The sequence below is a fragment of the Chrysemys picta genome, chromosome 7, assembly GCF_011386835.1.
Source record: "Chrysemys picta bellii isolate R12L10 chromosome 7, ASM1138683v2, whole genome shotgun sequence".
Taxonomy (NCBI): domain Eukaryota; kingdom Metazoa; phylum Chordata; order Testudines; family Emydidae; genus Chrysemys; species Chrysemys picta.
Genome location: NC_088797.1, coordinates 107,263,081 through 107,286,761, shown reverse-complemented (window position 1 = coordinate 107,286,761; position 23,681 = coordinate 107,263,081). Strand labels below are relative to the sequence as shown.

The 23,681-nt window shown below is 38.6% G+C and overlaps 1 protein-coding gene across 4 annotated transcripts in view; it reads left to right on the top strand.

Annotated features, from left to right (window-relative positions):
• The window catches only part of EDRF1 (erythroid differentiation regulatory factor 1), a 46,028-nt gene that overhangs the window by 797 nt on the left and 21,550 nt on the right, over positions 1 to 23,681 (top strand). For 3 of the 4 annotated variants that reach the window (XM_065552256.1, XM_042855385.2, XM_065552255.1), the window contains exons 2-13: positions 2,972 to 3,180; positions 4,833 to 4,899; positions 8,150 to 8,275; positions 9,107 to 9,231; positions 9,690 to 9,849; positions 11,735 to 11,836; positions 12,141 to 12,262; positions 13,505 to 13,616; positions 15,389 to 15,536; positions 15,623 to 15,731; positions 16,112 to 16,223; positions 22,610 to 22,867. In XM_065552256.1, the coding sequence (XP_065408328.1) occupies positions 2,972 to 3,180; positions 4,833 to 4,899; positions 8,150 to 8,275; positions 9,107 to 9,231; positions 9,690 to 9,849; positions 11,735 to 11,836; positions 12,141 to 12,262; positions 13,505 to 13,616; positions 15,389 to 15,536; positions 15,623 to 15,731; positions 16,112 to 16,223; positions 22,610 to 22,867 (1,650 nt within the window). The remainder of the gene's footprint in view (positions 1 to 2,971; positions 3,181 to 4,832; positions 4,900 to 8,149; positions 8,276 to 9,106; positions 9,232 to 9,689; positions 9,850 to 11,734; positions 11,837 to 12,140; positions 12,263 to 13,504; positions 13,617 to 15,388; positions 15,537 to 15,622; positions 15,732 to 16,111; positions 16,224 to 22,609; positions 22,868 to 23,681) is intronic. The other variant, XM_065552257.1, reaches the window with a different exon arrangement.

Genomic DNA, 23,681 nt, shown 5'->3' with positions numbered 1-23,681 from the left:
CCACTCTAGCGCATGGGGTGAAGACACTGTATGCTGACAGGAGAGAGCTGGCTTATTCACACTCCTGTGGGACATAAGTTATACCAACATAAGTGGTAGTGTGTACAAACCCTAAGTGCAAAGTAGGGAAGAGGAGCATGGTCTGAGCACAGCCCTGGATGCTGGCACACTCATATTCATTCTAGACACAGACCCTCTCTGACTTTGGGAAACAGACTTTCCCTGTCTTGAAGAGGGGAAACAAATATGGGCCTACTCCAGAGGAGTTGCTAGGACTTTATTTCTCTAGGATAAGGGAGTGCTTGTAAAGTACTTTGATAAAAAAATGCTAAATTTAGATAAAATAGACATCTGTTTATCTTGTCAACATTGCACCTTGCAATGATCAATACTGAGTTCAATTTCTTTCATTGGATTCTGCTCCATAGAGGTGACCTGATTTCAGGGTAAACATGTAAAGGCGCCTTTTTAAACATTGGCAATTATTAATAAGTGTCCTATATGCAATTAGAGAGAGGTTCATTAGCCACCCTCTTTCAGCGTAACTCATAACACCACACATCTAGCTTCAGTTTCTCTTCTATCACAGTAGGAATGGCTTCTAGAGAATACCCCTTAAGTACAATTCAGTCAGTTTAATAGGTGGGGTGCATTGCTGCCGACACTGCAGTTTGACATCTGTTCCACCTTGTATTTAGCTGTGACACTCTGAGTGCCTTTTCCAGACCTGTAGAAGAACTCTGTATAGCTTGAAAGCTTGTCTCTTTCACCAACAGACATTGAGCCAATAAAAGATATTACCTCACCCTCCTTGTGTCCTTGGACAGCTAAAACTGCACTGTAAACATGTAGTAAACTGACATACCCTATGAGGATAATGATGAACTGCTACCACAATGCAAACTTCCTAGTACACCAAATTACTCTGTGTAGTGCTGTGGTGCCTGAGCTGCAGGGGAAAGAAGAGGAGCTCTCCAGAGCCACTGTTGGGATGTTTTTCAATAAAGAAACCAGCATAGCCTTAAATTCTCTCTTCAAACCATTTCCCCTTCTTGCCTGCCTTCATTCTCATTGCTCTGCCTTCCCCTCTTCCTCCCCTGCAAAAAAAAATCCTACTCTCCTTAATATTTCTTTGGTATTTTAATGCAACAGCCAAAACTAGGGTTTGGGGCATAGCTAGTGAATCTTTGTTGTGTTTAGCTGTACTGTAACTATGCTTGTGTGCCCCATTGGGCTGCAAAGCCAAGCCCTCTGAAAATAGTCATTAGAAATGAAATATAAGGGTCCCTCTGGTCTCACTAAACTCAGGGTTGCTAACCTTTCTTATAAAAAAGAATATTACAAATGCGTGGCTCTACAAGATAATCAGTTTTTATTATTTATTTGCTCTGCACTGACAGAGTATTTGGTTCTGTACAAGACCAATAAAAATTGTTATTGTTAGGATTTCAGTTTCTAGTATAGCTTAATTGGTACAGATCCCTAGTGTAGATCTGATCTGAGGAAGTTCGCTTCAGTTTCAAATTAAAGTAAACTGTACGGTATAAATTGTCTAGAGTAGGGGTTTGCATGGTGCAGCTACACAAGTGTCAGAAATCCCAGTGTAGACAAGATGAAGCTGCCCTGAGGCAATCATCTAAAAGAATTTTCATGTTTGTTGTCACATAAGCGATTACTGGTTATATTACTGTTGCATATTCAGACTTTACACCTATTGTATGCAGCATTGGCAAACTAGAAGCTCTAGTAAAGAGACATACAGGAACAGGCCCCAGTTCAGGTCTTTGGGGGGGGTCTGCCTGGGCTTAAGGGTCTGTTCACTCAGATTCATTTGCAGAATCAGGACCTTTCCTACACACAGCATGCACATTACTGCTATATAACAGTAACTTTGGGGTAGAGAATGAGCAACTGGCACATTGCAAAACAGCTGAACACCAGAATGAGGGCTTGTTTCAGTTTTCTAAGGCCAGGTCTACACTAACCCCCTAATTCGAACTAAGGTACGGAACTTCAGCTACGTGAATAACGTAGCTGAAGTTCGAAGTACCTTAGTTCGAACTTACCTTGGTCCACACTCGGCAGGCAGGCTCCCCCGTCGACTCCGTGGTACTCCTCTCGCCGAGCTGGAGTACCGCAGTCGACGGCGAGCACTTCCGGGTTCGACTTATCGCGTCCAGACTAGACGCGATAAGTCGAACCCAGAAGTTCGATCGCTCGCCGCCGAACTACCGGGTAAGTGTAGCCAAGGCCTAAGTGGTAATACTTAAAATGCATTTATGTTGCTGTTTGTTTTTTCTTATTCTGATGTTCAGATGTTATGCGATATGCTGATATAGGTTGGTTACTACTAATCTTATGGGAATGATACATATTCTGCATATAGGTATAAAACACCTTGGGAGGCTTAAAATGAAAGATGCTAATAAGCAGAGCACATAGCAGCACATGTACTTAAGGTTGTCTGACTTGTAATACATTGTCTTCGATTGTGTTAGTAATAGTATATTTACACTAGGACTGAGGTACAGTAGTTAGAAATGTAATTATAAACCCTTATTTATGTCAGCACATAATGCCTTTCACTATTATACTTAATCTGTAATGAGACCAGTGTTCTGCAGTGTGTTTTCTTAATTTAAATCATACAAAGATTTATAAAGCGTTTGTTTCATTTTACACTCTGTGGTAAGTTCTACTGACTTCAGTAGCATTTCTCCCAGTACATAAAGTTAACCATATGCTTAAGAATACTACTGAAGTCAGTGGAACTCATCACAATGTGTGAAGTTAAATGTGTAAATCTTTACAGGATTAGGCCTTAATTAAGTTGGGCAGAAAATGGCCTGTCATTAATTGTATTTCTAGTATAGTCAGTTAATGGAATTGAACTGACATCAAGTAAAGTCTAATAACTTTTTAAGAAACTAATTTATAAATGAAGGACTCTAATTTCTGTTCTGCAAACTAGGGATCAGTGTTATTTCTTGGAGGTAATGAAGTAAAAAGCAGTGCTGTGGTGAAATATTCATCTGCCCCACCACAAGCAGCATTTGCCCGTCTTCGAGAGAAAACTGATTTGAAACTTCCACCTGCCAATTGGTTACGTGAAAGCGCCAAACTGGGGCCAGCAGGAACAACCATTCTTGGAAACAGCAAGAAGAGCAAACTATTTTCAAGGTAACACTGACATCACTACAAATTGTCCTATTCTCTATTAGCCCTTCTGTTTCTCCTTCTTTCTCTGTCTTTGCACTCTCCTTTGCCTTCCCTCACCCTATATGCTTTAATCCCTCTTGCTTAGGCGATGATTAAGAATTCCAGTTATGATGGTAGATTTTGCGATGTGTATGCTGGCAACTGGACTGAGACAATCAAACTCACTTCATGTAGACTACAGACCTGCAATTGGATGGTATCAGTTGGTCAGGCTAGATTGACTGAATAGTAATAGGAATTCTGCTCTTTGATCACATAAGGAAAAAGAATAATATTCTGAAACAAATTTGTAGCCTCCTGACTGTTGATCAGCAATTGGCTGCCAGCTTGGAAATTCAGGAATAGGAATGGACACATTTATGGAAATTTTCTTGCCATGCGTACAATAAATGTATGTTTTAAAAATAAAAATAGGTGGCAAATACCTAAGAAAAATAATTAGGAAAACATGGTGGTTTGATATTTTGGAAATTGGACAAGGACAGTTCAGCAGTGAAAAAATGTGTCTCTTGTATCACAGCCAGTGTCAAGTCTGGGATGATCTGCTGAACGCGTGCAAGTCACTCAAAACAGATTGGCATGTAGGATGAAAATCATACAGGGCTCACACCTCTTAAATTGCCAAATTAGGGCTTAAGTGGCACATAACTCTTGTGGGCCCTGTGCACAGCAGGGAATTTTACCTCTAATCTTTTAAAAAAAAAAAAAAAAAAAAAAAACATTAAACAGCAGGCAGAATTAATACATGTGTTTTGGTTAGGTAGGCTAGTGAATTCCGATTTTTACTTTCTCTGCCTCCTTTTTTATTTTGGAATTATTCACAGATGGAAATGCACAAACTTCCAAGGGAAACACCAAATTCTAGTAGTTAAAGTTCAAGGTTATGTGAATATCTCTGGTCACATTGAGATGAATGCACCATCGGGCTTAATTTGAAAAAGTGGTCTACATAGGAAGCTCTCTTCTTTGAATTACATGCAACTTGAAGAGATACAGGTTTTAAATAAGGCAGACAAATAATAAGGATGTTGTGTTTATTAAAATTAGGCTGTTCTGTTGCTGAGTCATTTTCCATAAAACTTATTTAAGTTTTAAAAATAATAAAATAGTCAACATTATCTTAAATGGAAATGAAGGGAAGGAAGAAGTCCAGCTCTTAAACAGGGCTTAGCTCCTCTAGTTTTAATCACTTAAAAGAACACAAACTTTTGGAAAATTAATGTTTATTCCCTTCTGGCAAATAACCACTTTTCGTGATATGCTAACACATTTATTGCAACTCGCCTCCTTTCCATTACAAAACAAATAAAGCATCTTGTATAGTTGCCCTTGTCTCTCTAAAACATTGTGTTTTGTAATGACTGAAAACTGGATTTCAAGAACAATTTAAAGATGGCTTCAAAGAAACAACTTGTAACTTCAAAATGATTTTGTGGCGTTTAAAGCTCAGATCCTGTTGTACTTTGTAATGGCTCTGTAGATTCTTTTTTTTTTTTTTTTTAAATATGAAAATGGGTTTTTTTTTAAAGAAGTACTAGATACTTTGAGGAACAAGCAGTTATGTTTTAAACGTCAAAATGCAATGGTTTAAACTTCTAATTGTTTTTAAATAGCTTTGGCATGGCATATGACTTCATCGACTCAGTTGGAAATGATGTGGATGTTGTGTCCGATTCTGAGGTATGTGCAGTTTATTGTTCAATAATTCTTCAGTTTTGTAATTGTATCTTGATTATGGCTTATGCTACAGTGACTGTTTTATTTAGTAGTCTTTTATTTAGTTAAATTATTTAAGAAAACCTCATTTTACTTTGGCTATTTGCTTATAGTTTAAAGGAAGTTGTGACAATTGAATAAAGTACAGATAGCTTCAGATTTTTATTTGCAGTGTAGACATACCCAAAGATACAGATGGACAGAAGAGCATTGAGGAAAGGTGAGAAGCAAAGAGGAGGGGAAAAGAAAATTGGGGGGCCCCCCAAACAATTTTACATTTGGGGAAAAAGTTGAAATGGTGAGCTGCTAAAATCAAGCATTCATGGTATTGTCCTCATAAAGTCAGTGGGAGTTTTGCTATTGACCTGAATGAGAGCATGACGAGGACCACTTCAGTCGCCTATTTGAATGCATTACAAATTTTACTATATCTAACACAAGTTAGCAATAGGGGAAGAGCATTCTAGTAGCTTATACCCACACCTAGTCAAATATGAGTATCTAGGTTATAGTTGCGAGGAAGACCCATTGCTAAGCTGTTCCCTGACTTGCTGTCTGAAAACTCCTACAAGAGATCTGTTCCCTAATACACTTATTTGGAACTCAGTAGGTCAGTAATGGTATTGGGACAACCGCTTATCCACTGTGCCAAGGGCCCTCCAACAAAATATTTGCATCTAAGTGAGGCATTTTTGTATATCCAAAACACTTATCAGTGGAATAATATTGTTATGGGACCAACCTTTCCTGCTTTAAAAATAGAGCCTCCAGTTTTACCTTGATGATTAAATATTATCATAAATACTCAGACATTTATCGTTTGCTTATATGACAGCTATATTATATGTTGTACTCTCAAAAGTATTAGCACAAGATGACCATTATCTCCAAATAAAGATATTTGTAGGGCTTGTAGAAATACAATATTTTGGGATAACTTCTTGGGTGGGAGTTGGGTTTTGTTTTTGCTTTGAAAATATCTTGTATTAAATTCAAGCATTTAAAACATTTTTTTTACATAATTAATATTATATAACCATGTATTTTCTGTGATGGTATTATGCAATAACATTTAAACATGAATCCACATTTTCTCTTTTAATGTTTTCATTATGAGAATTTGGTTTTCTATAGCATATTCAACATCTAACTTATGTTTTCAACTTCTCTTTCCTCTGCTTTCATTTTCGTGATCCTTAGTAACAATAACTCAGTCAACTTGCTGTTATAGTATTCATGCAAACTTTTTTCACTTAAAAATCCCTCTCTCATTTTAAAAGCTTTGGAGGTTTTCTTTTCAGTTAACATCAACTAAAAGGGACTTCTGTGAGCTCTGAGTTAGTATATGCTAGTTGAAATAGCACTATAATATTCGTAGTGTAAAAAAAAATTAAAATTGAATTCTAATCTATTTGCAATACTTTGCTAATGAATGAAACTTAGACAAATTGGGAAACCAACAAGTCCTTTGCAAGTGCTGTTTAGGAAGAATTTTTTTTTTAAGATTCCTACTAGGAAATCTGGAGAGTGAATTTGGGAGAGAATCCCACGTCTGCAGTCTCAGCCACCTTTTTGCTATCTTGTCTTCCAGCCAAGATCCTCTCCAATCTGGTTTCCCCCTCTTGCACTCAACATAACATAAGAATGGCCATACTGGGTCAGACCAATGGTCCATCTAGCCCAGTATCCTGTCTTCCAGCAGTGGCCAATGCCAGATGTTTCAAAGGGAATGAATAGAATAGAGCAATGTCAAGTGATTCATCCCCTGTCATCCACTCCCAGTTTCTGGCAGTCAGAGGTTTAGGGACACCCAGAGCATGGGGTTGCTTCCCTGATGATGTTGGCTAATAGGTTCATCAGTGACTATCTTTCATGAACTTATCTAATTCATTTTTAATTCAGTTATAGTTTTGGCCTTCACAGCAACCGCTGGCAATGAGTTCCACAGGTTACCTGTGCACTGTGTGAAGAATTACTTCATTTTGTTTGTCTGAAATCTGTTGCCTATTCATTTCATTGGGTGACCACTCACTGAAACTGTCCTTGCCAAAGTCATTAATTGTTGTGCGCGTTGTAATTGTAGCCGTGTTAGTCTCAGGATATTAGAGAGACGGGGAGGAGTGAGGTAATACCTTTTTATTGGACCACCTTGTGTCTCTAAAGTCACTGATGACCTTTTTCTTAGCCAAAGCTCAGAAGCAGTACTACATCCTCAGCCGCCTTGACCTGTCAGCCACTTTCAGCATTGTCAACCATGCTCCTCTTCTTGAAATCTTGTCTTTTGTGATTCTGTCCTCATGGTTCTGTTCCTACTTCTCTCGTTACTCCTTCAGCATATTCTCTGGAGGATCCTCCTCTCCTTCCAACAACTTTCTGTGGGGGTTCCACAGGGATCCATTCTTGGTCTCCTTCTCTTTCTACACCTTATCTCTGGGTAATCTCACCTGCAAACAAATTCAAATGTCATCTCTGTGCTGACAATTCTAAGATCTACCTCTGTACTCCAGACCTGTCTCCTTCTGTCCAATCTAAAATCTTGGTGTCTCTCTCTGACATCTCCTCATGGATGTCTAGCTGTGGGCTCAAGTTCAAAGTAGCTAAAACAGAGTTCTTAATCTCCCCCTTCCAACTCTCATTTTTCAATCACTGTGGACATCAGCTCCATTCTGCCTGTCATTTAGGCTCTTGAACTGGGTGTCTGCTTCTACTTGGGCCTTCCTCTAGGTCCTCACATCCAGGCTATATCTAAATCTTAGAGATGTCATACTGAAAAAATCTGCAATGTACAAACTCTCCTATCCACAATCTACAATTAAATTCTGGTCTAGGTTCTCATCATTTCAATTAATTCATCATCCTTCTCTCTGGTCTTGCTCTCATCCATTCAGAATGCTGCTGCAAAGATAATTTTCCTATCCACCATGCTTTGACCATGTCATCCCTTCACTGGCTCCTGCTTCTCTATCAAATCAGACACAAGTTGCTTGTCTTCGCTTTCAAGGTCCTTCATGGCCTATCCCCTCTGTTTATCTCTCATTCACTCCTGAGATGTTGACTCCAGCCTCTGATTGCCCCATGATGCCATCATCTCCCATTTGCTAAAGTTTCAAACAAGCATCTTTCTCCCAACCATGGAGGAGGTGCATGGGAGATAGTTTTGCAGATGTTTACAAGTAGCTAATACATAACTTTTCTGTTTTGTCTTTTTTGCAAGAACATTAAAAAACTTCTGAAGATACCATACAGCAAGTCACATGTGAGCATGGCAGTACACCGTATTGGACGAACCCTTTTACTGGATGAGCTAGATATTCAGGAGCTCTTCATGAGATCATCTCAGGTTAACCATTTATTTTGTTAATGTCCTTGGCCACCTGGCAAATATGTTATATATTATATTATATTATATTATATTATATTATATTATATTATATTATATTATATATAAATTTCAAGTGCGGTGTTGTCAACACAAAGGTATAGCAAATGTAGAAAAATTGCTGAGAATTGTATAAACCTCTACCCCGATATAATGCTGTCCTCGGGAGCCAAAAAATCTTACCGCATTATAGGTGAAACCATGTTATATCGAACTTGCATTGATCCACCGGAGTGCGCAGCCCCGCTCTCTTCTCCCCTCCCCCCCCCCCACCCCCCCGGAGCACTGCTTTACCGCGTTATATCCGAATTCATGTTATATTGGGTCGCGTTATGTCGGGGTAGAGGTGTACAAAGACAAAAAGGTGTTCACAAAACCTTATTGTGGATTCTCTCTGGTTGCTATAGAACTACAAGTTGCACTAGCAGATCAGACATCTTTTTAACTGAGGGCATTGTGTGCTTAAAATACCCCTTCTCACCTTTTCATTTAATGTCTTTGATATTGCTGGACAGCTTTACAAATATATTACTCAGTCTTTTAACACTGCGTGAAACTATAATCTGTTTTTTGAAGAGTAGATTTCACTGAAATATGTTAAGTATAACTGAGTTCTGACTGCAGAGTTCAGCTGTCAAGACACTTTTGTGAAAACTTATCTTTTAACAGATTTTCTTTTATTTTGTGCCATTTCGTGTTGGATGGGTATACTGTATCTGCTAAATGCTTAACTTAGATTCTTTTGTTTATGTGGTGTTTCACATTAATTTCATGCTTATTTATGATGCTTAGACAGGGGACTGGACGTGGCTAAAAGAGTTCTATCAAAGACTAATAGATCAGAAGTGGCAAAGAAAGAAGAAGAGTAAAGAACACTGGTACCAGAAGGCCATACTTTCCAAGTTTTTATATTACAGGTAGTTTGATTATATTAATTTTATTTGCATAACTTGTGAGTTCTACCCCAATTTACTTTTCTCTTGTTCATTATATTGAAATAAAAGTTAAAGATATGAAATTGTCTCTTTATCCTAAAACAAAATCCAGAGAGGATGTAGTTTTAAGAATATAACACTGATGCAAGTAAGTTCTTTATTTAAAATATTTTAGTATCTAAGCATGATTAGCTGAAAACACATTGCAGTACTGCTCTCTGGAAAAACACATAATTTTCAAGGATTTTAACATGAGCCTGGATACCCATCTTTCTGCTCTAACTGATGAATTTACAAGATGGGTATTGCTGAGTAGTTTTATAACTAAATCAGCATCTCTGTCTCCTTTTTTGTGAAAATAAAATGCAGTAAATATTGATTAGACATTGAATTTGAGATTTTGTTATGATATTTAATCTCTTTGAATTTGTCTTTGTCAGCATTAATGGTGATGGAGCTGCTCAGCCAGTTCCTTCCTCTGCAGAACAACATCCTGAAGATCCAGCTCCTGATGAGAGTGATGAAGCAGGAAGGGCTTCCTGGCCAGCCCCTTTTGAAATGCCTTCTTCAGTATCTGAAGATCCAGGTTCTTCTAATCAGGTTAGTATGGATTAAATCTTAACAAACCTTAATTTTTATAGGAGAGCGGTATTTGGTGCCTAATATAAGCTATAAACATGTAGTAGTCAAGATTCCTCCTTTTATCCAAAGAAGCAGAATCTAACGGGTAGAAGAAGCCTTGCTCAGCTAGACTCTAAAAGCACCATTTTTGACTTTCTTTGAGCAGTAATGTATGATACCTAATGCTTTATGAGCTGTATACAGAAAGCCATCAAAAACTAATTTTGCCTATAGTTGATTTTCCTTAAATAGGATTAATGTGTTTTCTATATATAATTCTAATGTTGGGTCATTCCAGAATGAGCAGTTGCCTTCCATTTGTAGCTCCATTTTAGTATACTTGATCATAAAAAACTGGAATATATTTATATGTCTATATTTTTAACTTGAATGGCCTGCCTGCTCCTAGAAAACAAAAGTATGGGAGGGTCTGAGAAAAGTGATTTTTCATACATTGTGTTGCAGTACTGAGTTAGTGTGAAAAATCATATTTGCACATTTTTGCTCTTTGTTGGTTTTAGTCAATGACCATCTTAAAGGAACTGCGTTTTGACAATTGTTGTTTCTTTAACAGTCGTACTGAAAAAAGATGGCTGTTTCCTGTGTTGTTTCCACTGAACTTCTATTTTAGCCTTTTTTCTGGTACTGTGAGGATGTGCTAAGGTGTGGTGGTCATCCTCTTTTGTAGCATTGACGTGGGCTGAAGTGGATGAACCTAGAATCTGGAAGAATTTCAGAATTCTTTGTCTTCTCACAGTGCATGTTAATATTATTCCAGTATTTATTGATGTTGAAGAAAACATCCAGATTTACTGAAGCAAAATCTTGATCAAACTGTATTTATGTTAAAGAACAGAAAATCTTGATGCTCATCAAGAGTGTATGTAGACAGGGATTTAAATCAGTCATTCAGAATGTATTTATCGAACTTATCTGGAATTTTCTGCATTATGGCCGCGAATTTATTAAGTGTAGTAGACTTTACGCTAATGAAAACGAGAGAAAGTTAGGCATCCAGAAAGATGATGATAATCTCTAAGCCATTCAAACATCATATGCAAATATCTATTTTGTGATTATATATCAAAGTAAGCAGAGATCATATGGCATTGGCTCCCCCGAGTAGAAGCGGTTCTACTGAACTCCTACAATATAATACAAGCAATTACATGTGCATTTTGATTGGTTAGTATTGCTCCAGACCTCAGTATAAATGCTCACAAAGGGGCCAAAATGAGACTGACTTGTGGCTGAAAACATGTGTGCAACATAGGAGCCAGGTTTTTCTTTCTTTATCTTGTTATCAGACAGTAGAGTTGAATATTAAGGTTCTCTGAAGTTAAAGGGACTTTGTACAACATTTTAAGAGTTCAGTCTATGCAATGGATGTTTAAATACATTATGAAAAGTAGTATTGTTGTGCGTGTAGAGTAGCCTCATAATTAATGTAAGTCTAATACATTTAAAAAATTCCAGCATTCTATTTACATTCAGATGGTAATGATCACCCACCTTTGTGAAGACACTACCACTGATAGGGACACTAGATGACACAGATGGTTGATAAAGAATTATGAAGATTCTCTGCTCTAGATCACCACATAGAATCTAGATTGCATTGGTAAAGGTGTCACAATTAAGATTTACACTGAACAAATTATACTAGAATTCCAATGCAGTAGCTACAGTAAGAAAAAACTGAAGTAAGCCACTGGCTGAAGAAGGTTGTACACATTAAAATAAAGTTGGAATTAAAGTTTTCACTTTTTATGCTTCTAATGTTCAGGATATATATACACTTTTGAAAATGGCCTACTTGACCTCAGCAACAGAATCACTCCTTATGTCCTTGTGCTTTTCACAGGGAAGTGTGCCTCTTGAATCCTCATATGTAGTGGGGCATGTGGCCTCAGCCCCCAAAGAACAAAACCTGAGTACTTTGTTCAATGACGGGGAAAACAGTCAGGTATGCTTTATGTGGAATCTGAGTGGAAACACAATCCCCAGTTTAACAAATTGTTTTAAATTTGGTCTAAATTGGATTCGGGTTGGTGGTGAGGGAAGAAAAATTAAATCCTTTTGTAGAAATAGCTCTTGTCATCTGTAATCTTGGTCTTTTAAGTTACTGTGAACACCTAGCATAGTCTTTATGTGCTGTTCTTTATTTGCCTTTTTTGCATTTTGCTTTCTCATAGTAATTCTGCGGATTGTGATTGAGAAAAAATTAACAGAGTGGATTATTTATAGACCCTTTCTTTTTTTAAACAAAGGGACTTAAAAATGACTTTGTTCGGAACATCTTGTGGACCTTTGAAGATATTCACATGTTAGTAGGATCAAATATGCCTATATTTGGAGGTGGAAGATACCCTGCTGTGAGCTTGCGTCTCAGGTGAATTCTTAAACTAATGTGATGTGCATCCCAAACGTGGCTCATTTGTTGCTTCAGTTTCATATTCAGTTGTGTGTGTGTGTGTGTATATATAATTTTGTAGGATAATGTATTTCTTAATCTGCATTTAAAGATTAATTTTATACTCTAGTATTTATATGGTAATGATTTCATAAGGTATTAGAAGGGTGTTTCTGTGTTTAAGGCACTGAATTGGGATTCAGGATGTCTTGGTTCTCTTTCTGGCTCATCCTCAGACTTCTTGTGTAACTTTCGGCAAAACACTTAGGGCCTGATTTTTGGAGGTGCCAACTATCTGCAACCCATTGCCTTTATTGGAGTTGTAGGTGTTCAACACTTCTGAAAATCAGGGTCCTTAATCTCTGCTCTAATCCCCAATTTGTAGAATGGGAGTATCGCTTCTCTACTTTTTGCAGATGTTGTAAGGATAAATATATTAATATTTGTGAGATGCTCAAATGCTTAAGTGTTGGATGCCATGCAAAATATAGTTACTGATTACTGTCCATAAATAGCTGAAAATATCTACTTGATGTTGTGATTACTCTGTTCTCTGATTCTTTTGTTCTTGCTGTGGGTTCTTTTTGCCCATACAGAGGTGAAGGAGCCTGGTCTCCCACAGCAAGGGTGGGAGGAAAGACAAGAATACCTTTTATAGGGTGGGGAAGATGGAGGCAAGCTTAAAAAGTTGAAGCCAGTTTGGGCCATCTTTGTTCAAAAGACACCCAGGATTCACATAGCTGGACACTGTAAATGCAGCCCAGAACTGAGGTGCCTTGGAAGAACTGTGTAAAAAAAGTTTGAAATGTGCTTGGTTCCAGCTAATTCTATGAATCCCTTAGTTTTCTAAACACTTTTTTTAGGGGAAAAATTATGGGTGATCTCAGTAATAAGGTGGGCTGTAATTTTAAAGTGGTGAGGGCAGTAATGTGCATGCATTCCATTAGCAGTAACAGATGCTAGTATCAACACAGTGGTTAGTATAGCTCCCCCATGTGCTACTTTAAAATATAACCTTTGTCACAAATGAAAGCTTTTTTACCTCAATTTTAAGGTTGCTCTGTTCTCCTTGTACTGACACACATAGCTAAGCTTTCAACAGACATTTATCATAACTGGTGATTTTAAAAAAACAAACAAAACCTCTATTAGATGTACCCTGATGACTTAAAAAAAAATCTTTATTTGCTCCAAGCAATACCAGAAATATTTTTGTTGTAGGGATAACAACAAGCCAATAAACGTGTTGACAGGAATTGACTATTGGTTGGACAACTTAATATGTAACGTCCCAGAGCTTGTGATGTGTTTTCATGTTAATGGCATTGTTCAGGTAAGTCCTGATGTCTTACATTATGTCCACTTTACCAGTTCTTTCATTAATTCAACTTATCCATTCATAACAATGAAGTTGGTATGTGGGAACTGGTAGCAACATTGCACTAGAAAAGCTCTTATCAACCTTTTTTTGAGAACCTGTAATACCTCCATTGTTTGTCCCTCCCACATTTTAAAGGCTGACTGCAAACAAAGTCCTGGGGCTAGAGATATCACTCTTGTTAGTTCCATGAAATTCTCTTCACATGTGGCTGAACTGATAAAAAGAGGCCCTTCTTCCCCCACCACCTGAAAATAGGTTAACAGCCGCCTGCTGCTGCCAGCTAATGTACGTACTTCTACCATTTGAAGTACAGGACTATGTGATTCAGTGCTGAAGGTATTCAGAATTCAAGCCCTGCTGAAGATGCATGAAGGGGACATTTAGGGTATGTCTTCACTACCTGCCGGATTGGCGGGCAGCGATTGATCCAGCGGGGATCGATTTATCACGTCTAGTCTAGATGCGATAAATCAAGCCCCGAGTGCTCTCCCGTTGACTCCTGTACTCCAGCTCGGCGAGAGGCGCAGGCAGAGTCGATGGGGGAGCGGCAGCAGTCGACTCACCGTAGTGAAGACACCACGGTAACTTAGATCAATTCCACCCCCTTTCACCCCCTCCAGTGTAGACCAGGCCTTAGTTTGCTTTGTTTCCTTACTAACACACACACCTAGGAAATCAGACATTAAAAGAATGTTATCTATGTTGAAAAGTCAAGCACTTCAAAGTTAGGAAATTCCAGATTTACAGATGAAACTTTATTCTCTCTTCTTGTTGTGTATTATGATAGTGTCTTTAATTACATGATGGCATATGTAGTTTGTTTCCACAGGACTCCTGCCTCATTTAGTGTACAGCTGGATGCACAAGGAGGTAGAATTAAGGATGCCTGGGCAACTGTAACTCTTGGATTTTTTTTTTTTTTTTTTAACTTTTGAGTGCTTGACTTTGTAATCTAAACAACGTTCTTTTCATATAATCTTTGTATTTAGGATATATATTGTGGTAGCACCTAGAAGCCAGCTAGGTTGAAGCCTGTTGTGTGAAGTGCTCTGAAAACATGAAAGGGCCAAGTGTCAGCATTTCCATTTTGAACTATCATTTGTTGATATTTTTAGGTGTATCTTATAACTACCTCCAAATTTTAAGAAGTGTACAACTCCAAACTCTCTGTAAACTTAATTTTGCAGATTTGAAAAATCTTAAATTATACAGCAGTCTTGAAATTTGTAAAGAAAATACAGAAATGTGGTTATAAACTAGTGTGTAGTAAAAGTATGGATCTGCCATCCAGTCAGTACAGACTTTATTTAAATTACTAATATATATTGAGGCAACAGAGTTGTTAATTGGCTAGACTATACTGTTTACAGTTAATCTGTTCAGCATAACCACATTCATTCTGCATCATTTTATTGAGATTACTGTGTGTTTAAATGCCAGACCACAGACTTTCTCTTTGGCCCTGACAAGTCCTTTTATTAAAATAATTCTACACGAAGCAATTTACAGTACAAAGGGTATAAGTAGTAAAATTACACAAACACAATTGGATGCAGCACTAAATTCATAGCTCGTAATTTGAGGGCTTTCAGTATTAGCAAACATAATAATGGAACTCCTGTTTTCAGTTTAATAGATTATGAAAGGCTTCTCTGTTTGTATAGCCAACCTTAGTATATATTATTAGGATTTTTCAAAATGTGTTTAAAATACATTCTATACAGAAATATGAAATGATCAAGACTGAAGATATTCCCAATTTGGAAAACTCCAATTTTTCTACCAAAGTGATAAAGGATATTGCTCAAAATATCTTATCTTTTCTGAAATCTAACTGCACCAAAGAAGGACATACTTACTGGCTATTTAAAGGTAAGCAATTCCTTGGTTGGGATAATAAGTAATGTTTGAGACCTATATATTGTCAGGTTGGCTAATGGAAAAATCTTCTCTTTTAGCAAGTGGAAGCGATATAGTAAAGCTCTATGACCTCACCACTCTTTGTGAAGAAACCGAAGATAAATACCAAAACCCTTTCACAATGCCAGTGGCAATTCTCTTGTACAAGTAAGTGTGTCTTACCGAAGCAAAACTCTGTTGCAATATTTTATTTACTTAGATTTAAATCTAAGTCATTAAGTGTCTGTCTTGGGCACTTAGGTACTCTGGCCATCAGTTTAAAAAATGCAATCCAAAAATCATAAAACCAAAACATCACCACATTCCCCTTATATGTACAACAATCAGCCAACCAAATCATGATATTAACTGAATCAGAGTCTTGCCATTCCTCAGATTTCTCGGTCACCTGAGTCCTTCTCTAGAAGCCTGCTCAAAAAGATGGGATTTGTAGAATTCTTAGTTGTGCAGAAAATAAAAATAAAACAATTATAATAGACATTTCAGTGACATTTCTGCGTCTACTATTTTGTTCAACTTTCTTTTAGAGTTGCCTGCAATATGATGATGAAAAAAAACCAGAACAAGAAACACTATGGCACCATTAGAACATTGCTCCTTAATTGTGTTAAGTTATTGGATAAAGCCAGACATCCACAAGTAAGAATTCTATTTTAATACATTTATTTTTAGTGCAGAGAGATGTGTGGCTTATATATAATGAAAATACAGATGTTGATGTTCTACCTTCAACTAAAAGCACTAATAAGGTAACCAAATGCTATATTCATTACAATGTGATTGCAAGTGTTAATGGGCTCATCTCATCCTCTAAAGGGTCACAATTAAGATTTACTTTGAACAAATTATACTAGAATGCAGTGACAGTGGGCCTTGGTTATAAAAGTTCTCTGGACTGAAAAGTGACAATTGAAATGTGCCTGCATGATTTTTTTTTTTAGGCAGAACCTCACTTTTCTTATTTTGAAGATCAAATCACCAGTGTGGATCTAAAATCCCTCCTTATGATTAAATTAAAACTTCATATTAACTTTTCTTTGGGGGAAAGTTCTGTAATCAAGATCAAGGCTCTTTCATGCTTAACATGTACAAACACATATTAAGAAACCAGTCTCTGCCCTGAAGAGCATCTAATCTAAATAGACAAGACAGCCAGAAGGTAGGAGGGAGACACAGACTTGCATGGCAGAGCCAGGAATAGAACCCAAATGTCCTGACTCCTAAACACTAGACTGCGGTGCCTCTCAAGTTGCTGATTGATTGGCATCTTACATATTCAGCAGCAGTAGGAAAGGCAGTAGAAATGTCTGAAGCTAGAACACAGAAGGCTTATGCTGCTTCATAAAGCTGCGGTTTCAGAGGAAGAGGCTGTTTCTATTCATACTCTAAGCCAGTGGTCCCCAACCTTTTTCATCTGGCGCGCCACGGAGGACCGTGGCAGCGGACGAACATCTGCCGAAATGCTGCCGACAAGTGGCAACGTCAATAGGCATGGCCGCCGAAATGCCGCCGATAACCATCATCATCCAGAGGCGTCGCCGCCGAAAATCGGCAGCGACGCCTCTGGATGACGCTGCTTATCGGCGGCATTTCGGCGGATGTTTGTCCGCCGGCCAGTATGCAGGCGCAATTAGACACCCCGGCGGGCACCATGGCACCCGTGGGCACTGTGTTGAGGACCCCTGCTCTAAGGAAAACCAGAATCTGGTTATATTGGGGAGAGTCAATCCTAACCCAGAAAGAACTGGCTATGGGGAGGTCATGCAGGGACGTTGCACTTGAAGTGCGCAGGTCTGGACTTGTTGCTTTAAATCTGGCCCTGAGTATTCCTGCTGACAAACCTGAGCTTGCTTCCCTTCTGGCAGCAGAGGATAATGGGATCTGTGTGTCTCTTTCAGCATCCTCTGTCAGAGTCTTTTCCCTAAAGTAATGATGTATTAGATTGTGAGAATCTAAAGGGGCTTTTGGGCTCAGATGTAGAATTGCAGAATGGACTGTGATGTCTCTGAAGCAGCTGTGCGGACAGTAAAATGTATTATTGTGCAGACCACAATACAGTATTTTTAAGGAAACATCATCAACTTTGCAAAGAAAAATTATCTAGAAAGATAGCTAACACTGAAGCTCATATATTTACTCTAAATTTTCACTTAATGTTGGCAGTTTCCTAGCCTAGATTTAAAACATTTTATTCAGACTGTTACTGTTGTCAACTGAAAATTGACTCTGTACATGTGAAAGGGAGATCATGAAACAACCAAATGGTGGTTGTCATCTGGACCCAGTGTATAGCTTAGAACGTAGGGAGTTAAATTATCAGTAGGATGCTATGGATCAGAGTTGTGAAGTGACATAAAAATAATCTTAAAATATAGTATTACAGCTCATGGATCACTTTTAAAGTGGTATATCTATCACCATGGTAAAGGCCATGATGTTAGCTTTCACTGTCTACTTCATTACATCTGTATTTTGGTATTTGGCATAGTGTTGGGGGGGGGGGGGGGGGGAGGGGAAGGGATCCCGAACTGTCTTCCGTTCCTTACCTAATCTTGCATAGGGGAAGGGAGTGACTTCTAGTTCCAAATTCATTGTTGCTCCTCCTTGCACCTAGGTGGTGACCTCCTCCACCTCCTGGTTCTCATCACACTGGTTGCTCTTATTCATGCATTGGGACCTCAAAACAGCTACTACTATTTCCTGAAGTACCTGTTTCATAGATACATAAAGGGCTTCAGTTTTCAAAGATGTCCATTAAATATGGTGGAGGTAGAAGGAGAGCAAAAAAAGTAGATATATTAGGCGAGACTTTCAAACTGTTTTTCACAAGAGACTTCATAGCAGTGTTATTAATGACTTTTTTACAGCCTTCCTCCAAATGAGGTATTTAGACTGCTGAACAGACAAAATACAACTAAAGTGCAAAATATAATAAACCATGGGGGCTAATATAAGCTTTTTGCATGAACACTCACTGGCTTTAAAAAAAAAATTTTTTTAATGGAGATAACTAACAGTACATAAATACATTACCTCAAAAATAACTTGTAGTCTGTCTCTCTAGGGTTTTATACTACCATCCACCACAGTGGTTTGCAGCTGACTTATACCAATATGTGAATTAAACTTTTATAAAGCCAGATGATTAGCCAAAAAGTCCATTGATATATCCAGGGGTTTTCCTCACCATAGTTGTGGACTTATTTACATCACTGAAAAAATCTGGATATACTGTATGTGGGATTTTATTAAACTAATCTTCAAGTGTGGCTATGATCAGAAAACCTTTTTTAAAAACAAACAGAAGGTTATATAAGAGAAAATGCTACATTTGTCTCCTATTATTTATTTGTAGTATTGTACAAAGAATCCCTGTCATGAACCTGTTCGGTACTGCAAAAAACATAGAACAAGAAACCAGTCCCTGCCCCAAAGAGTTTAAAATCTACGTATAAGACCAGAGACAACAGATGGATAGAGACAGACTGATGGAGTACAATGGAACAATGAGGTGGTGGTAGTAGTAGTAGTAGTAAATATAATAGACTGTGTTCTCAGCACACTAGCAATCTAGGCCACACAGGAAAGGAGGGTTTTGAAGGAGGATAATGAGTTCATGGGGAGCGTCTCCAAAGCCTGAGAGCAGTATGACAGAAAGAATGAAGTTGCCAGTTTGAAATATTAACAAGTGAGGAATGGGCCCAACTGGAGGTGAGAGTTGACCTTTCAATACTGAATGTGAGATAGGTTGGGTGAGGATAGATCATAAAGGGCCTTGAAAGTGAAGACAAGTACTTTGTTTGATATGATAAAGAAGGTGCCATAGAAGGGACCCAAAGAAAGGGATGACATAGTCAAAGCAACAGGCTGAGAAAATTATCTTTGCAGCCTCGTTCCGAATGGATATCAGCTGGGCACAATTACACTTGTCAGGCCCACAATGAAGGGTGTTGCAGTAATCAAGATATGACATGAGGAGAGCCTGGACACGCGCTTTAGCTGCGTGGATGGTTAAGAAAGGACATATTGTTGGGCATGTTTACACGAACACTTCCTGCATGCAAAACTGTGCTCTAAATCTATAGCACTCCACTGTGTTGTGCCCTGACCGTGAGGACACTACTCCTGTGCACTAAAGGTTCCCTAGTGTGTCCCTATTAGAGTGCTGTAGATTAACACCTCAGCTTGCCATGCAGTACATGTTTCTGTAGATATGCCCCTAGAAATGCAGTATTGTGAGCTCCTGTGATTTTTATCGCAACTCTAGCGATTTTGGGATTTTTTTAACCTGTTCCATGAAAACATGATGATAGGCTGCCAATTCATTAATTTTTTCTTATTCAAAGTGACCACCATCTCTGTTCCTGTCAGTGGGGCTGTAGCCAGCAAGATGGTCTCTGTTTCCCTACAGTCTATCTACATGGGGAAGTGCCCTTAATAAAGTTGGCTGACACTTGCCACTGTTCTCACTGAGGCTGAAGCCGCAATGACAGGCTAAATGGCTGACGTGCTATGGCTCAGGAGAGCTAGACAGGACACGGGGACTGTGAGGTCAGCTGAGACACTATGCAAGATGGATGGACAGAATGAGTAGGAGTGGGATGCTGGGCCTGTGGGGACAAATGGGAGGCAGAGTGTGGGTTCAGAGAACCGTGATGGGGTGAGAGACGGAGAGCATAGAATGGCAGCTCCCTCAGCCGAGGGATAGTGGTGGGTGTGGGCAGCCCTGTCTGAGCAGCTAGGGGAAGCCAGAGTTGTGTTGCCAGCTCTTGCAAATAGATCATGAGTCATGGGATTTTGGCAGCTGCAGGAGGAGCTCTCACAATGATGCAAGCAGCTCCTCTGATCCTGTGATTTTTTTTTCAGGGCTGGGCACATGGGCAAAGCTGTGTGAGAGCCTTGGAGCACAGGACACAGATGGGTCTTGCCACTGAGCTCTGCCTTGCATGGCCCTATAGCAGAGAGGATGGTCCTTGGAGAGAGAGTGGAGCGGGAAGTCAGGGGAAAGTCCGGACCCAGCAGCAACACTTTCTTGTCTCCCACTGCCTGGGATGACTTCTCTACTTGCGATCCAGACCGAGGAGAAGGGAGTGTCAAGATAGGAAATATATGGCAGTTTCCCTGTTACCCTCTGCTCACTCCTAAGATAGTAAGTGGAGTCTCCATCTGAGCAGCCAAGAAGAGGCATGCATTTTTGTGTGCATTAAAGGTTGACTTTTCACCTAAAAGTATATCATCATACCATGTATGTTGGTATGTCTTGATTTAACTTCCCTTTATTCGTGTGTGTGTGCGTGTGCGCCAGAAGAATAAAGGGAAGTTAAGTCAAGACCTAACAAAATACATGGTATGATGATATACTCATGGTTTCTGGGGCCAATCTCATGATTTTGGGGGATCTGGTTTGCGATTTTTGGATCACGTCAGGCTGGCAGTACTGAACATAGCCTGCATGTGAGGACTGAGAAAATGGTCTGACTTGAAGATAACACCCAGGTTACAGGTCTGAATAACCGGTAGAAAGATGGTGTTGTCCACAGTGGTTGAGAGAGGAGGTAGCAGGGAAGGTTTGGAGGGGCAAAATTAAGAGCTCTATTTAGCTATATTGAGCTCAAGCTGATGGATAGACCTCCACAAGGAGCTGTTGGAGAAAGAGAATAAGACTGTAGTTTGAACAGAAAGAGATGGGTCTGGAGTAGAGAGGTAGAAGTAAAGGCCTGCAGCCAGAATCTAGCTTTGGAACTCTGTAGAAGAGTAGTGCTGTTTTGCTGGTAGTCAGGTTGGATCTCAAATGACTGAGTTACACTCTGTGTCAAGAAATGTGGCGAGAGGGATACAAAGTAATATGGAGAGGATCGCCAAGAACAATCTACTTAGGAAGGAGCTGAAGCTAAAGTTTGTTACTACATTCCTATCTCAGGGCTTTTGTTACTTTATAAAGGCAAACCTCCAAAATGGCATAAATTTTGACCACAACCTGTTATATATTCATTGCATTGAGAGTAGGGTTGGAATCTTGACCCTTTATAGGGTTGTAATGTCTTAGTTTCCTGTAAGTTGTTTTGTCATGCACATCTGCAGAGCCAGTTTCTGCTTTGTGCACCAGTGGTGTGTTTATCTTTAAAATTCTGATTTGAAGTTTTATTGTTCGCAGCGATGGATGTATTTGAGCTTGATTTTTCTTGATAATGGAGCTAAGGTTGGAGGATGTTCTTGTAAATTAAGCAGATTTAAATGTATTCTTCATTAGTAATCTTCACACTTATGAATAATACCTTTGGATAATCAGAATATAATACCTTGTATATCAATAGTGCCTTTCATCCAAGTATTTGAAAGCGTGACAATATTAACTAACCTTATCAAATATATTATGCCTGTATTTGTAGATGAATAAACTGAGACATTGAGTTGAACATCATCGTGCAGCTAGTCTAAAGCAGTCAGAAATAGAATCCAGAAGTCATATCACGCCCCCCACCCCCAGATACTGCTCTGATCAACTGTTGTCATACTACCTTTGAATTGTAGAGTCACTTCTTAAACCTAATATTAACTATTTTATTACAGGACTTTTACAGTGCAAAATGTATAACATCCATATCTGTACAGTCCACATGGACTGTATCTTAGCAGAAGTCAAATACTATTAAAAATGACTAAAAGTTGTTAAGGGAGAGTGATCCTGGAAGAGTAGTTTAGTTTTGCTCACTAAACAGCTGTAAACTTAAATGTATTAATACACTAAAAAAACCCCACAGACCATTATTCTTTTACTGTAGTGGCAGTCTTTTTAAATTGGCTATGACATTTTAAACATATTAATGCCTATTTGCATGCACTGGTTAGGATTTTGCAGATACCTGTACAGTCTTGTGCGTGCATTTATTGGACCCTTTTCTAAACTTGTTCTTTGTCTGAGTGGAAAGATGCAAACTTCTATTTGAGTGGCCTATTTAAAAACTTTTTAGTAACTTGCAGTACTGGGATACTCTAAAATACTTTTTTTTTTTTTTTTAATTAAGATTATTGCTTCAGCGAATTACATGCTCTCAGAACTCTTCCAGTTAGATGAGCCTAAAAAAGAAGGTGCAGAGTTTCCTTTAAATGGGAACTCTGATGAAAGTTATAGTGAAGAGGAAGAAGAAATGCCGGATAGCGATGAAAATGGTTCCTACAGCACCAGCTCCGATCCGCCAGATGACAATAAAGCAGTAGCTGTAATCAGATCTGTTGGAGAGTTATCAGTACCAGAAAAATATAAATCTATTCACCAAATACGAGTAAGTTACAGTACTAACAAGCTGTGCTGAGTTTAAGGGGGAAAAAAAGCTTGAAATGAACGTAGTGTGGCTTGTATAGTCAAAATATAGTTAAATGTGAGCAGTTCCTTTTTATGAAAAAAGGAACTGTTTAAAGACCTTTTATGCCACCAGTTATTTGTGTACCTCAGATTAATTGGACTATGGGTCAGAAAGGAAATAAAATCTTTTGGCCGAATTGTGGCTCTGAGTTTTATCCTATTGCAGATGCACGTTAATTTGTTTTTGCTTTATTATCTTGGGTGTGTATTCTACTTGCCTGTTACTTTCTGCACAGACACCTATAGACACCTCATCCTTGTAGGAATAATCTGAATATGGAAATGTATTTAACAGCTGTGGAGAATTAAGGGTGGTCTATACTAAAATTTGTGATTTCCCAGCACATCTCTGGAATGTACCTTAACAGTTTGACATGCAGCGTTACTCCATGGATTTGCGGGGAGGTTACTTCTAAGCTCCCTCCTTGTCCTATCTCATAATTTAGGAATCTTTGTTTGAAAGTGTGGTTGTGTTGAAGCCATTCTGAGGGAAGAAATCTTACCTCCTGTCCCACTTACGTGTATGAAAAGATGCTTCTAATTAGGCAGCGTTAGTGTAAACCATAATGCTGTCTGCATGCACCTCAGTCATAAATTTTCCAAAAACTTGTCTGGTATATGCTTCCATAATATGTAGATGAGCAAAAATATAATGCAATTACTATCTGTCAGCCTTCACCAAAGCAGCTTTGCTTTAGTACGATATTTAAAACAACCAAATAATGTGAAACTGA